The 16117-nt window shown below is 40.4% G+C and overlaps 1 protein-coding gene across 1 annotated transcript; it reads right to left on the reverse strand.

Annotated features, from left to right (window-relative positions):
- Window positions 1-3773: 3773 nt before the first annotated feature.
- On the reverse strand, window positions 3774-9564 carry LOC125299583 (cysteine-rich venom protein ENH2-like). Its single transcript, XM_048250913.1, has 4 exons — window positions 9512-9564; window positions 7531-7665; window positions 4182-4254; window positions 3774-3966 (listed from the first exon to the last, which is right to left on the reverse strand). Exons 1-4 carry the CDS (start codon window positions 9521-9523, stop codon window positions 3962-3964), a joined length of 225 nt encoding a protein of 74 aa, XP_048106870.1. The 5' UTR covers window positions 9524-9564; the 3' UTR covers window positions 3774-3961.
- Between the last annotated feature and the right edge of the window lie 6553 nt (window positions 9565-16117).

Genomic DNA, 16117 nt, shown 5'->3' on the forward strand with positions numbered 1-16117 from the left:
TCAGACACAATTCTCTTCTGCTTCAGGCAATTTTGAGAAGAGAGAGTGTCACTGAAGTCAGCAGTTTTCCAGATTTTGAGTTTTTTCTACAAAATATTAATGATATAAAAAAAAATGGAGGACCGGCTTTCTGACAAGGAAACACGGCGCTCTCTGGTAAGTTCTGTTGATGTTGTGTATGTAAACCTACTCTAGTTATTAGTAGTTCTCATAATCAATAAATACCATAAATAAGCCATTGAATAAATACATGAACTAGATGTACCGCATAGCGGTATAAAATATGACCGCCGCTCAGTCTTGTACATCCGTTCCGCAAAAATAAATCACACTTCAATTTGTCTCCATCTTTTACTCCATCCCCCACTCTTGAAACTTTTGTGTATGCTTGTTTGGCATGCCCGAGTGTGTGTGTGCGGCTGCACAGAAAGTAGCCTACTGGTGCTGAAAAGGTAAATAGATTGTAGAATAGCCAAAGAAGATGTAGCATTGTTATAAAACTTTTAAAATCTCTAAACAATCACAAGTAGGGCAGTTCATCACAGTTCATCCATTGCAACTGGATTGATGAAAGGTCACTTACACCTGTAGGCTACATTGTATTTGGGAAAAGCAAAAGGTATCAGCATAATGTTATTGCTTAACCAACTTTATTATAAGGGTCCCCCATACTGATAGTTATATAGGCCTATTACTAATATATTAATTAAGCTTAACCAACTTTATTATAAGGGGCTCCACACTGATAGCTATATACTACTAATATATTAATTAAGCTTAACCAACTTTATTATAAGGGTCCCCCATACTGATAGCTATATATTACTAATATATTAATTAAAAGCAACCAACTTTATTATTAGGGGCCCCAAACTTATAGCTATATACTACTAATATATTAATTAAGCAAACCAACTTTATTGCAAGCGGTTGAGGCCGACAACAGTGGCAGCATGTCAAGGTAGCTCCGTGTTTTTTCTTGAATTTCCCCTTGGGGATCAATAAAGTATCTATTTATCTATCTATCTATCTATTGTAAGGGTCCTATGGAGAGCGGTTCATATTGGGATAGGCAGAAGCACAGTTTAATAACAATTAGTTAAATAATAATAAGTAATTAACTTTTCTATTAACATATAGTTTGCAAATAAACATTTAACATTTAAATAATGCAAGAAATAACTGTTAATTAGTGCCAAAAAGACATTTAGTTAACTATTAACATATATTAATACAATATCAGTTAATAGATTTGCTAAAACATTAACATACAGATTTTATGCAAACAACTAATATTTAATTAATGATTAAAAAACGATTCACTTGTGCCAAATAGATATGTTAGTAACAATTAACAAATATTAACAAAGGGTTAGGTAATTACTAGTTTACTATTTATTATGGCACCTTATTGGAGTGGAGTGTTACCGAATATTACAAGCTGTTTTATTGGCAAAGGGAGGCTTAAGAAGGTATTACAAGCAGAGGTGCCAATAATTATGAGCGACGTGTTTTTGTTAAACATATTTAGATTTTCCTTTCTCTCAAAATAGATTTGCTTCCCTTTAAGGTTGGATTTTTCCAATTGTTTTCATTGTGAGATTACAATAAATTACCAACAGATCATTTTTTTATATCTGTTTTTAGTCAACTTTCTTTAGCAGAGGTGCCAATAATTCTGGAGGATACTGTATGTGTATGTGTGTTTGTGTGTTTGAGTTAATTTCAATGAGACATTTCAAATACATTCATCATGAATCAAATTATATGCTGTCCATTGAATCAGTTATGTGTGTGTGTGTGTTTTTTGGGGAGGGGGGGTGTACTCCTCTCTTGTCGCAGGTCTGTGCAGTCTCTCCTCCTCTGTGCCACGTCAGTTCCATGTGGTGAAGAAAGAGAAGAACTGGGCAGAAGCTCAGCAGTACTGCAGAGAGGAGTTCACTGACCTCGCCACCATAGACGACATAACAGAGAATGAGAAGGTGAAGAGCTTGATGCACGATGCAGGGGTCAGTCAAACGTGGATTGGGCTGAAGAGGGGACAGGCCTAAATGGCAATGCTCTCTGGCTGATAGGGATTTCTACAGAGAGAATGAAGCAGAGTTTCGGTACTGGGCTCTAGGCCAACCAGATGGAGATGGACAATGTGCGGATCAGACCTTGGGAGGAAATTGGTATGCTGACAACTGCAGTAAGATCATGCCCTTCGTCTGCTATGATGGTGTTGAAAACTATTCATTCACTCAGCAATACATGCAGGCAATCTTTGCAGGTCAATAAATCAGTTAGTGAGGACTTCAGGTACACTCACATTAGTTCAGTTCAGACTCACTCACTTATGGATACAGGCAGCCAAACTGTGTGTTTGTTACACTGACACTAGTTCAGACTGTAAAGCTGCACTGATTCTCAGCTAATCATGATGACCCATGTATTACCACAAGACTCAACGGAACACAAGTCAGTCTTTCAGATGTTTGTGGGTATTACTAAATACCAGATGTGTTTTGAATAGTCCTGACTATCCCGTCCCGAACAAATCCGGATGTGACTCAGCGGAAGTATCCAATCGTGTCTCGAAAATGTAGTCAGATTGTAGTTTCTAAGAAGACTGCAAAACGGACTCCGACTTGGCTTTGTTGCTGCTGAAATTGTAAGTAGCCTACCCTTAGGTGAAATTTGTTTTTGTAATGTGGTTTGATGGTCTCTTGAACAATGTGTTTGCTCGACCATTTTATTGTGAGCCCTGTATGTGTTTAGCTTGGTTTCTTGATGGCTCGCTTGCTAGCTAGTGGGGGTTTAGCGTAGCAGTCACTTGCTACCGAAGCTGCAGGGGGAGTTATGTCGTGAAAAATGCGAGCCCAAATCAGGCGTGTCGTGACTTTTATTGACATATATCCTTTAGTTTATATATCTTTTATGTAGTATCTTCATTCTGTGTAATATCACTGTTTTGTGAAACTGAACTCTGTAGTATGTTCAGTGTGGGGGAAAGGAAGACTGGTTTAAGGGAAAGAGCAGATGGCTGACAGGGTCATCAATAAGGTTTGGCGCCAGGAAATGTGATCAAAACCTAAAGAATGTAGGAATAACAGGATGAGAGGGCAAAGGTGAAGTACCATTACTTGGTCAGTTGTCTGTAAACATAGAGGGTCTTGTCTGGGATGACTTGAAGGGGTATAAAGGCTGGACAACAGCCAGAGGATGTTAGCTTACTGAGCTTACTTTGCTCACTTTGCTCACTGCTCACTTTCTTACTTTGCTTAGCTTAGCTTGCTTCACTAACTAATGCTCCGGAGTGCATTAAAGCCATCATCTGCAGTATACATCCACAGTGTGCGGACTTCTTTTGATGTTGTATTATTTAATGTGGATTTGACACCACAGGCGAAACCCCAGAACCAGCGAAGGAATAACCAGACCTGCGTAGGGCTTCTTTAATACCACGAGTAAGATCATAAGCACAAACATTGGTGGATCAGTTCAACGTTCCCACATGACCGCTTTAGTTCATGCACGAGACACACGCTCATTGAGTAACTTTGCCAGTCATCAGTTAGGGGCCAACATCTACATAAAGAGACAGAGATAATGGGCACGGTGAGCTGCAGTGACTAAAGGATAGAAAGAAAGTAAAGAAAGGAGAGAAAGACAAGATCAAAAGTGAGCATGAGAAATGGCTGTGATGAACAAGAATGAGACATATCATGAAAAAGAAGAGCAGAAAAGGTACTGTACAGCGTGAAAAAACACAGAGTGAGTGTGTGAAAGACAGCGGGAGAGAGAACAGCAGACAGGGGCAGATGAGACATGTCTGAGGGGGAAGATGAGGCCGTTTCAAGAATAGTCAAGATTCATGTTTCTCAACACTGAGACTTACAGCACAGCTTGTCCTCACAGGCATTTGGGCAGTCCCCACAGGAAGGGCCAGACTTGTAGGGCATGGTCTCCTGAGAGCTCATCATACTACGGGCCAACATAAAGAATGGGATTCAATTTATACATGGAAAGCAATAGGGAATTCATATGGATGTATAAATAGATTCTGGGTAGAACATGGATATGAAGTTGTTTTTACATGTTCTTCTGATCTGACATAACATGCGTTTCAAATACAAAACATCAATGATACCAATGAGGTGAGTGCAATCATGGTGGGCAGTGCAGTGAGGCGTACTCACGGTGGGCAGTATTGGCAGACGTAGAAGTACTTGAATTTGGAATTTGGTACTGGTCTGACCTGTACGACACAACCTGAGTGATGAGAGAAGAAGGGAGGGAAGGGAGGAGAGGGAAGACTGGAAGTGAGGTGTTGCTGTGATGGTGGCCATGCTGTCTTAGAGGATGGACTGATCCTCAGGGACTGATAGCAAAAGTAGTGATAACGTACTGTAACAATCAGCCCTTTAACGTTCTTTTTAAAGAACTGTGTTACTGTAAACGCACAAGAGGTTCTTTGGAATGAAAGTAGTCATTGATAATAAGAAAACACTGCAATACTGTCACAAATACTTTTTGCCTTCTTAACTAAACATATATGCATGAGAGCAGGTGTAAGGCCGTTAATAAAGCACACAGCAACAAACAAATATCAGACGGCGCTGAACACAAACAAGAAAAGACACACCAAACAGTTCAATTGAATGACGCACGTAGCGCGGTATATTATCAATGCACCAATTATTCCGTGCACCCACACAATACTTGAATTTCCCCCCTTGTCTCAGTCCACAAAATTAAACTAAAAGTCCAAACTAAAGGAAAACTTCAAGTCCTTCCCAGGATCGCGCTACAGTCTTTGAAATCCAACCAGGAAACAGGTAGGCCGCGAGTATAATCCTCTGTCGGAACGCAACGAAAAAATATATAATCCACAACAAAAAAAGGCAAAAAGTCAAGCGCTGATTCAGTGGTATACCACACTAAAAAATACAAAAAAACGAGATAAATCTCACCAGATCCGTAGAACGTCGGGCAACGTTAACTCACGGAGTTGATGTTTGGGGTCCGGGCACGTCCTCTTGCTGGAGACGCGCGTATTACAGTCTATGCAGTTGCAAAATGTTCTCTCTTTTCCCCCATTAAAGCAGTCTCTTACGAAGTGTTGAAGCGCTATCCAACCAAAGGGACTAACTTTAACTCTAAGTAGCTGCAGCAAACAATACTGGCGCCACGTATTCAAACACACCCGCACTTGCTGAATCTCTCCACCGACCGCCCCACACACCCGACGCACCCACCTAAGTAAGCTTGGGTGCGCGGTCATATTCTTACCAAAACCAGTGGAAAATAAATATATTACACAGGTATACATATGAATATCATTCCTCATATAAACATTATATGAAATCAAGGTAATGTTCTGTGCAATAATAAATGTTAAAGGTGCGATTTGTAGGATTGTTACCGAACGTTCTGTTGGCCAAAATCAAAACACTGGTGAACGTTCTCAAGACTACCAGACGCGAGCCTCTTCTGGGTTGCCAGATGTAATGAAGACTTAGCTAACGTTAGTTGACCTGCAGCTGCTTTAACGTTTCTCCAACCATGACCCAGCTACACATTACGGAAAACAGCGAAAACAAAAATACCTCTCTACCAACGTAACATATGTAGCTGAAGTTAGCGACGAGATGAAGTTTAGCATAGGCTACCTGTTGTGGAGAAATATGGCCAGCTCTGTCAGACTTGATATTCTTCGTTTGACGAAGACGTCCACCATCTCAGGAAGCTCCTCCGATGTCCACTTAATTTGTTTCTTGTTTTAATTTTGGAAATTTGCCTGCCTCTTGTATGCGTTCATGACTACAACTGACAGCTGTTGACAGTTGGCCTTTGCTAATTTGGCAACCCAAATAGGAGGACGCGCTAGCCCATTATTAATACGCTATTCTAGAATTAATGTTCAAAACATAAACGAAAATTCCAAGAAATTCCGCCCCATAACTGATTTTTTTTCATGGGTTTTACGGGTTTCACGGGTTAGAGTAAAGTTGTCAAATAAGCCATTACTTCAATTCATCGTGTTTCCTCACTCTCTGACAACATATGGTGATCATTTTTGGAATGGTTACAGTTTATTTTCCATTATTTCCTACATACTGGACCTTTAAGGAACATTTAAATTAATGTGACCGTGTCACAGTACTGTATTAGCCTGGGTGCCATTCCGAACTTAGTCCCGCCCACAACATTTGAGGTCGGGAAGTTCGGTCTGGCATTGCTCCATTGTGGAGCAAGTATGCTCGCCCTAGATCGGGCGGACCAATCAAATCGGGCTTTACGATGATGGACAGGTGAGCAACAGCGCCTGGTCCATAACATCATCTGAGCACGCTTAGGCTTAGCCTATGTTTGAAACAAAAACGCTGTGGCTAAGGATACATGGCTTTTAAGACCCCATATGGAAAATGCATATTATTTAATGAGGTTTTATCACTGAAAACGATTATTTCTGAAAACTTTGGCCAAAGTTTTTGATGTGGGAAAACTCGTGGTTTCACTTTCATCAAGGGAAAACAGCACTGTTGCATTGCGACATGTTCCCTCGTTCGTTTGAAATCTGATTGACCACCTGTTCGAGGGATTTGCGACAGCCTTTCCCAGCTGTTTAACATGTTTGTAGCATATCAGTGTTCAACAGAATTATTTTTAAAAACGGAGGGGATATAGGCCATCAAGTTTTTTCCTAATAGCCTACCCTACTACCTATCTCTTTGATTTTGCTAATGAGTGTTGTAGGCTAGGAGTTATTGACAGCACTAACTTTTACAAAAGACCAGAAAACAATGTTAAGGCATTTGTGGAGAAGGATGGTTCGTGTGTTTTCTTCCTACACCTCACGGTAAGCTATTTCGTTTCTCCGATTGGTTAGGTCTATCCAATTGAGTGCAGAGGCATTCCCCCCCCCCCCCGTATCGGTTGAAACACGCCCCATAATTATGTCCCAATGGAGCAGTATCAGGCTAGTACTGTATGTCAATGAGGCTAGAAGTATGGGCCAATCCCAAAGTGAGCCCTGAGGACTAAGGAGTAAAGACAGACTTATTGGATCTCAGGTGCTAAGTGAGTGAGTGTGTGAGGCCACATGGGCTCAGATTGGTATAAATGGGTTTGGGACAGCACTTCACAAGATCACATGTTACATTGGTGACGTTTCATAACAAAGATGCTACTGATACTTGCTAGTTCGGGAATTTTCATTTTAAGATTGTAGCTTTTCACATGGCCAAGGCACAGGAGATGCCTGCCTGATTCCACACTTTTTCAAACTCTTGTTATACAAGCTGGTCGTGTGTCGTGCTGTTGTTTACCTTTGTAATTTCTGTCACAACGCTTTGAACTGGGGGTAATTCCCTTTGGTGAAGTCTGCCCTGATGCAGACCCACAGAAAGGGCCCGGTAAGTGTATACTCAAACCCTCAAGCCCTTTGAAATACGACATTGGGACAGCCCTAAGCCCTGAATTTCATGAGAATGTGCAGCAAAGTCTGTGAGTCCAGACTTTGGGTTTGGGCCTATGTGTGTGTACCTGGGTGTAATATCCCACGATGCCACTGTTGATGGATCCAACACCGTACTTAAAGTCATTCACCTCATCGTACCAGGACTGGACTCCAGGAGTTTCTATAGCTGGCCATGTACAGGTTCTCACCACAACCACTGGCTGTAAGCAGAGACAGAGAGGACTCAGAGATGGAGAAGGAAAAGGACAAATGACAGACGGAGCTCAAAATCATGAGGATAAAGTGGCCCATCAACAGGCTTAGCACCAAGCAATTTCCATGATAAATAGACTCCACTTGGAATTTTACTACATAGATAGTTCAGATTGGCTTTAAAGGGCTGGATCCTTCTTGAGCAAGACAGGATAAAGAAATGTCCCCATTTTTCCATTCCCACAGTGTGCAGACAAATGGTGACTTCAAGGGTATTTTTGTTTGGGTCACAACCTTACACATGAAAGTGCTTGATATTGAGTGCTGAAAATATCTATCTAATATAGTAGCTGGTCAGTGTCCCAGGACGTCCTTGAAATCTGTGTGAATGATTTCTGCTGATAGTCCTGCGCCAAATGGTGATGTGTTGGAGGAGAATGGGGGGAATGGGGGAAAGAGGTGGGAAGCTTAACCATGATGAAGTGTGTAATGTGGTAGAGCTAAGGAGGGTTTAAATCTTCCAGAAACAGAAGAGGCTATCAATCTGGGCCTGTGGATCTTTCCAAGGGCTTCTCCCAACTTTGCTTAGACAATCATAGATCTATATGTTTGAGAACAAAAATGATGTTTACTTGTGTGAATATGACTAGCACATGTATGTGTCTGTGTATATGCATGTGCCTAAGTGTGTGCACAGAAAGGGAAAAAAAATAAAAAAAATAATTGTCAACGTAACCGATGAGTAAAAAAACAAAAATGAAAAAATGAGACAAAACACAAGTATGTAAATGAACTTAAAAACAATGAAACAAGACAACTTAAATGTCATGTTGAGTGATCTTCACTGTGTGTGTGTGTGTGTGTGTGTGTGTGTGTATATACTGATGATCTGTCTCTCGCTGGGTTCGCTGTGCGTCATGGAGCAAGTGTCAGCCCACCTCTGTGCGTTGGCAGCAGCCTCATTTTTCCACCTCTGTGACAGATAAAACACTTAAGACTTTCTACCATCTTCCTAAAATGGCTTGTCAGTCTGATGGTAGTCAAGAACTGAACAGGTGGGGATAGCAACAACAGGAGCAAAAGCAGAGTGCAGGGAAAAAAAAAAAAAAGCAACAATAACAACTAGAAAATGTAATCGAGGAAATTACCAGTGCATGAAAATATAAACATACTGTATATTAACATAAAATGCCAAACAAACTTTTATTTGGAAACAGTTGGCAGGAGTCATATTAGATAACAACTGACAGTTGAAATGGCTGAACAGTTAAATAGTTGAGTAGTTTAAATAGTTAAATTATTTAATAGTGAATTATTGTAGTGAGGACATTCATTTTGAAACAGTTGTGGGCAGAGGAAATAGTAGTCTTAAGAGAGCCAGATTGTATGCTTAAAGCCTAAGACAGAGTATATCGTTTCAAAGTTGAATATAGATAGTGTAATGGATGTTGATAGATAGAAAGTGGAATGGATGTTGATAGGCAGATTGTTTAATGGATGTTGATGGATTACACCTCAATCCAGCAGATGGTGGTAATGCACTCAGTTTGCAAATTGCCAAAAAAAAAAAATAGCTCACCGAAAAAGGGTTCGCTGGCCTGTTCTTTTTCAGTGAGTTGTTTTGGCAGTTTGCAAACGGAGTGCATTGCCACCACCATCTGCTGGACTGAGGTGTAATGGCAAATGTACCCTGTAGCCTTGTTCTGGCCGCCGGGTGAATAAGGCGAATTGTTTCAGCATACGCTCGGCAAATGCTCCGCTTCTGCTGTGGGTCCAGTGGACTGGCAATTATTTATCCAACCTCACTGGTTTAAAAAGAGACAGAAAAACTACAGGCTAATGCAATAGTTGTACCATCTTAAGCATGTTGCTTGCAGTGGGGCTCACTCCTCTCCTCACAGTGTTGTTTGTTGACGATCTCGGCGACGATTGAAAGCGATCTAACCATGGAGAGCTCGTACTCTTCTGCATCTAGTCAGTCACACACACAACAATCATACCAAACAGCCTCACAAAGTAGTAGTTTGTTAGCCATGTTAACAACTTCCCCACTAGAATTCGATTGCCTTACCAGTTACTCCACCTGTTGCAGATGCCGTTGTCAGGTTTTGGAGAATTGGAGCTGCTGTTACCATATCATCTTCACTTAACCCATCTTAGTAGTTCATAAAATAATTGCATTTCAGTGGAGTGGTGGGGTTGTATGTGGAATGGTATAGGGCAGGGGTCTCAAACACCCGGCCCGCGGGCCAAATCCGGCCCGCGTCCTGCCCAATTCCGGCCCGCGACGTATGACAAAATAATAATGTAATCCGGCCCTTGAGGCTATTTAATTCGCGACAAACAACGATACTGATTAAAATAGGCGATAGATCCAGGTATGCGGTGACAAATCTCATTTGTAGGCCTACTCTGCTCCACTATGTGCAAGACATCCAGAGCTTGATTCAAACCCAAAATAAAACTGCGCAAAGTTTTCAGGAAATACTTGTATTATCTGCGAGAAACACAAAGGCGTGCATATGTAATGACGCGAAGGCGATACAGGCCATAGTGTTGCAGAAATTGAAGCAGAAATTAAGCAGAAATAGGCCTACACCTAATGTTGAAAAAACGTTCAATGTAGTGAAGTCTTAGGTAAGCTATATTATTCACCTATTCTAATTCTGAAGAATATCCTTTTGGAGATTATGATCGATCGTCTATGACAGTGATAGTCACGGTGCGTCTGTGAATGGAGGTACTTGTACAGCGGTGTCCACTAAGCATACCATGCTTGTTTCGACCCTCTGCCCAACATAGCTTGGAGGTTGCAGTGGTAATCGTGATGATAGTGTCCGTAATGGATGTGGTACAGACAGCAGGGCTAGTAAAAAATAGGGCTCTAAAGAACTACAAAGTCACCCAAGTAATATGATCTGCGAACTTCTGGGTACTGCAGATTACCCTAAGCTAGGAACTGTTTGACCAGAATACTTTGTTGTAGGCCTATATTGTAGTAATCTATTACTAAACCACAACATCTTAGGTGTTGGTATACATCTTAAGTGTTTTCCTGTTAATTTGTTATGTGGGTAATATGAAAAAAGGAAAGTAAACCTGCTTAAATATGTTCATCCAGTATTTACTGAAAGGTGCATAATTTGAGGTGCTTGCCATCCAGTGACAAATTAGATGGGTTAATTTACCCCCTTCATAAACTTTTGTTTTACTCAAAGATTTTTACATTTACAGTAGGACTTTATCTCTGACCACTTTCAAGCCATGGCCTTTTGAAATTTTGATATAAAAATCCAATGGTGTTGCTTTCTTAACCCTGATGCCTAGTTTGCCAGATTTAAAAAAGTTATGAGAGGAAACTTTTGTATTAATATTTATTTTATCATTATTATGACCGCCGCGCAGAAAAATGATTATGATGTCAATGATTCCCGGGACACTGAAAGACCGGGGTACACGAAACTTGGTGGGCATGTAACCCCACATGGATAGCATGGAACCATCGTTTTTCGTTTTGATCTGTAGCCCCCCCGCTGGACTGGACCCCCCGAAAGGAGGGTAGGGCAGACACAGTTTTCTGTGAATATCTCGAAAACCGTAGGGTTTAGGAGGAGCATTTTTTTTGTATGTTGATCTCAAGGGGCCATGTCAACCCATTCCATAACCACTCATTTCATGTATAGCGCCACCTAGTTAAACACAAAAAAGTAAAAATGAGGTGTTGTAATTGAAGGTATCTGTGACCTAACATAGTCAAAACTGCACGAAATTGGAAGTGTAGGATCATTATGACACCCTCTGTATGCACGCCAAGTTTTGTGGAATTCCGTTCATGGGGGGCCACACAATAAATTAATTTATGTTACTATACACCAACTGGCCTGTAGGTGGCGGGAGACAGTTTTCTGTGAATATCTCGAGAACCGTGGGGGCCTAGGAGGTCCACCTTTTTTTTATGTATGTTGGTCTTAAGGGGCATGTCAACCCATACCATTACCACTTATTTCATGTATAAAGCCACCTAGTTAAAAAATTAAAAGCAAAAAATTAGGTGTTTTCATCACAATATCTCTGGCTGACAAGGTCAAACTGCAATGAAATTAAAAGTGTAGGATCATTATGACACCCTCAATGCATGCCAAGTTTTGTGTGCTTTCGCTTCATGGGGGCCTTACAATAAAATAATTTATGTGTACATTTAGTGACGATACACCAACAAGGATTCCGACACTGAAAGACCGGGGTACACAAACTTGGTGGGCATGTACCCCCACATGGATAGCATGGAACCGTCATTCTTCGTTTTGATCTGTAGCCCCCTCCCCCGCTGGACTGGACCCCCGAAGGAGGGTAGGGCAGACACAGTTCTCTGTGAATATCTTGAGAACTGTAGGGCCTAGGATGACCAATTTTTTCCGTGATGTTTGCCTCCAGGGTCATGTTAACCCATTCCATGTGCACACATGTGCATAAACAGATACACACGCACACATACATTTACAGTAATCATAATTATGACACATACTCACACAGTAGACATATGTACGCATGCATGCACATGCACAAACACACATACGCAGGCAAACACACAAGCACACACATACACACACACACACACACCAACACACATAAACATAAATTTGTACACGCACACATGCACACAATTCAAGAATTTTTCCCGTCATCTACTCCCTGAATTTTTGGTCATTGATACCCGGGACACCGAACCACCGGGGTACATGAAATTTGGTGGGTATGTAGCCCCACTAGACACTCAAATTTGATGTGTATGATTGACCTGGCATTCTCTGGTGGTATGCCAAGTTTCGTAGAATTTCATCCATGGGGGGGTCTAAAAAAATTAGGTTATGTGTACATTTAGTGACTGTACACTCATTGGCCTGTAAATGGCGGTGCACACATATACACATGCACACAGGCACCCACATACTATCGGTATTAGAACGGCCGATACATAATTACAAATTCAGTAGGATTAAAAGAAAGCCAAAATAAATATTCATCATCATCATCATGGCTGTATTTTCAGTATTGGCGATAAGTAGTCGTTTGTCCACTAGATGGCACATCGTTGCAGTGAGACGTAATTTTGTTGGAAGTTAAAAGTGGGTTGGAAAAACAATGGACGCTCCTACAAGGACTGTAATTTACCGCGAGCTTAACATCTAATAAGGATAGGACGATGTTCACATGAAGTGTAATTCCCATTTCTTCTTGAAGCGAAATAAATCTGAGGATGTTTATCGGACATGCTTGGTTTTACTGCAGGTACATTAATCTTGTAATATCAATAAGGACCTAGGTAATGTTACCAAGTAAGCGTTGGTTGAGTGATGGAGGCCCATTTGATTGATTGCATTTGTAAAAACTATAAATGCGGTTATACCAAGCAAATTGATAGCAGCACTGTTTGTATCTTTCGACTGTCATTTATTGCATGTGCTACAAAATACAAAAATGGAAGATTTACCAACGCTATACCGGGTCTGATACAGTTTTGCCTATACATGCGTGAGACTGAGACGCCTGTTTATTTTTTTTTTAAGTGCGTGCAGGGTGTGAGAGGGAATCGATGTGCTTTGATTCCAGCTTGGTAGTTGTAGTCTGTGAAATTAAAAGCATGTGTGTGTGAAGTATCCAAACAATGACACCTTCATTATGGCTGCTTTAGCAACACACCTTAAGCTACTGTGTAGTGGGTCCCATTTAGAAGTGGCTACTTCATTCAGCTTTCCTTGACTCATGGAGCTGCGTGAATGTTATTACAACTTTCACCACGATATGGCAGTTTAAGTCCGGCTTGATAGCCTACTGTAAGGCGAAGCCATTGGTTTCCAAAGGAGATTTTATTTGTGTCGCCAGCATAGCCTATTGACAATTTATGTTGTAAATAGGCCTACCTTATAATCCTACCTGTAGCTTAGGGAAGCTAACAGCTTTCTATTAGGATCTAGTTTGTTAGTTACCGTTTTGTCATAACTCCCTGATGCATTTTTGCATTTAGAATAGCCAGAGCGTGTATATCTCAATCGAAAATTAAACAATATCGGGTGCCTATGGACTAGGGCTGGGTGAACCCAGCCTGATCTGCCCGCTATTTATTTTTTGATTTCTTAAAAGATTGAGCTTGGTCTGGTGAAAGCCAGACTAGCCATGGACCTCAGTTACACAATGCAAGGGAACATGAGTCAGCCTATATTTGCACGAACAATAATGGACAACAGCTCTTCAACTTTGGGCCGTTAAAATGTGTATGAACAGTCTAGCGACGCATTTCATCAAGGCCCATTTGGACATGTCAGTTATTTGCACCACTGGTTAGATGTAAAACAGCATTTTGTTTCAAACTACTGTTACTTAATTTGTGCATTAACAATAACGTTTCAGACTACTGTTACTTAATTTGTGCATTGACAATAAAGTATTACATGAACTAAAGATGACTAAAATCTTATGTAGAAGAAGAAACATCCATCCATCCAAAAATGACCTTTGTTTTTGATAGCTGTTGAAAACGGCATGGAACTGACAGAGATGTTTTTGTTTATAAATACATAAAAAATAAATAAATAAATAAATAAATAACATTATGCTGATACCTTTTGCTTTTCCCAAATACAATGTAGCCTACAGGTGTAAGTGACCTTTCATCAATCCAGTTGCAATGGATGAACTGTGATGAACTGCCCTACTTGTGATTGTTTAGAGATTTTCAAGGTTTTATAACAATGCTACATCTTCTTTGGCTATTCTACAATCTATTCACCTTTTCAGCACCAGTAGGCTACTTTCTGTGCAGCCGCTTTTACACACTCAGGCATGCCAAACAAGCATACACAAAAGTTTCAAGAGTGGGGGATGGAGTAAAATATGGAGACAAATTGAAGTGTGATTTATTTTCGCGGAACGGATGTCCAGGACTGAGCGGCGGTCATATTTTGTACCGCTATGCGGTACATCTAGTTATATAAATAATGAAGGTAAAAATAGCAATACATAGGAGTGATTAACATCAAAATCTAGACTGGAGTAACTCAACATTTGACACCTTTGATATGTTTAGTGTTCTAAAGACATCAAATAGCCTGTTATAGTAGCCAAATGCTTGTGGGTTTGAGAGAAGGAAAACTTTTAGATACTTTCTATGTGATCTCAATGGCAATGTTTGTGTGAAAGAATAGCCCTTACCAGCATTTTTAGTTTGGGCAACAGTGTCTGGTTTTGGGGATATGGAGTTGGGATGAGAACAGCATCTTCACTTGCACCATCTTTTGGTTTCCACATAAGATGACACAGGTAAATCAAGGGTTTTTTTACACAAATATAAATCATACTGACAGAAACCTAGACAAAAAAAACCCTCTTTACCAGTAACTTCAGTTTGTGCAGCAGCGGTTTTAAAAGACACAATACAACTGCGAAAAGATTAACACTACTCACCATAACTGGCACTAGCAATGAGAAGCCACACAGACACAACTTTTGCCAGTACTGCCATAATGGATCACTAAACAACAATGGAAAGGGTGATTTCAAGCAGGCATTAATATGGAGGCTTATAAAGGCATGATGCCTCATTTTCAATTCAGTGATAATTAGATGAGTCCCAGGTGTGCATGGTTTAGTGATGCACGCCAGTGTCTTCCCCCACTTGTTAGATTTTGAGCACCGCTGCAAAATCTTCTAATGATCAGTAATATGCACGGTGTAAAACGAATGTAAAAGCACAACAACCAACATCTTGAAATTGTCATCTTGAAATTGTTTTGTGAATGGCTAAGGTAATCATCAAATTAGTACATCAAATCCTCGCGGAGCCTCTCATTATTCAGGACATGTACTGTACATAGTCTTGCCAGCCCATAGAGCCCCATTGTGGAGCCAGAAATTTTGTGTACACCCAAGTATGCGTCCCCAATGCCGGATGCTAACTTGCCTATGTTGCATAATTGACATAATTAGCATTATCTCCAATATGACAATATTTCAGACACTGTTTGGCCAATTTGTACAATATTGGAGTGGTTTTAGGGGTTCATGAGGATGCTGAATCCATTTTGGCACATTTTGAAACGGATTTTGGCATTTTCATTCATTTTAAGTCAGTTATGAGAATATGTAAATGCTTAATATAGTAGACCTGACAATATTTAAAAATCAGAAGAGCTCAAAGTCACTGGTGTGAATATTGAAACACAACATTTGGTCAAATTTCTTCGGTTTCTACCGTTATATAAAGGAGGATGAAATAAAGATTTTCATGATGATTATTGTCTCAATCCATGGTGAAAATAAATCAAAAGTACATAACCATGATTTATTATTTGCATATTTCACTGTGAGGGACCAGGCAGTATGGCAACAGGGACGCAAAAATAAAGTTTAGAAATAAGGATTTATTGTTACAAAAATAATACCATATTAACGGCCACCGTATAT

This window comes from Alosa alosa, chromosome 8, assembly GCF_017589495.1.
Source record: "Alosa alosa isolate M-15738 ecotype Scorff River chromosome 8, AALO_Geno_1.1, whole genome shotgun sequence".
NCBI classification, from domain to species: Eukaryota; Metazoa; Chordata; class Actinopteri; order Clupeiformes; family Clupeidae; genus Alosa; species Alosa alosa.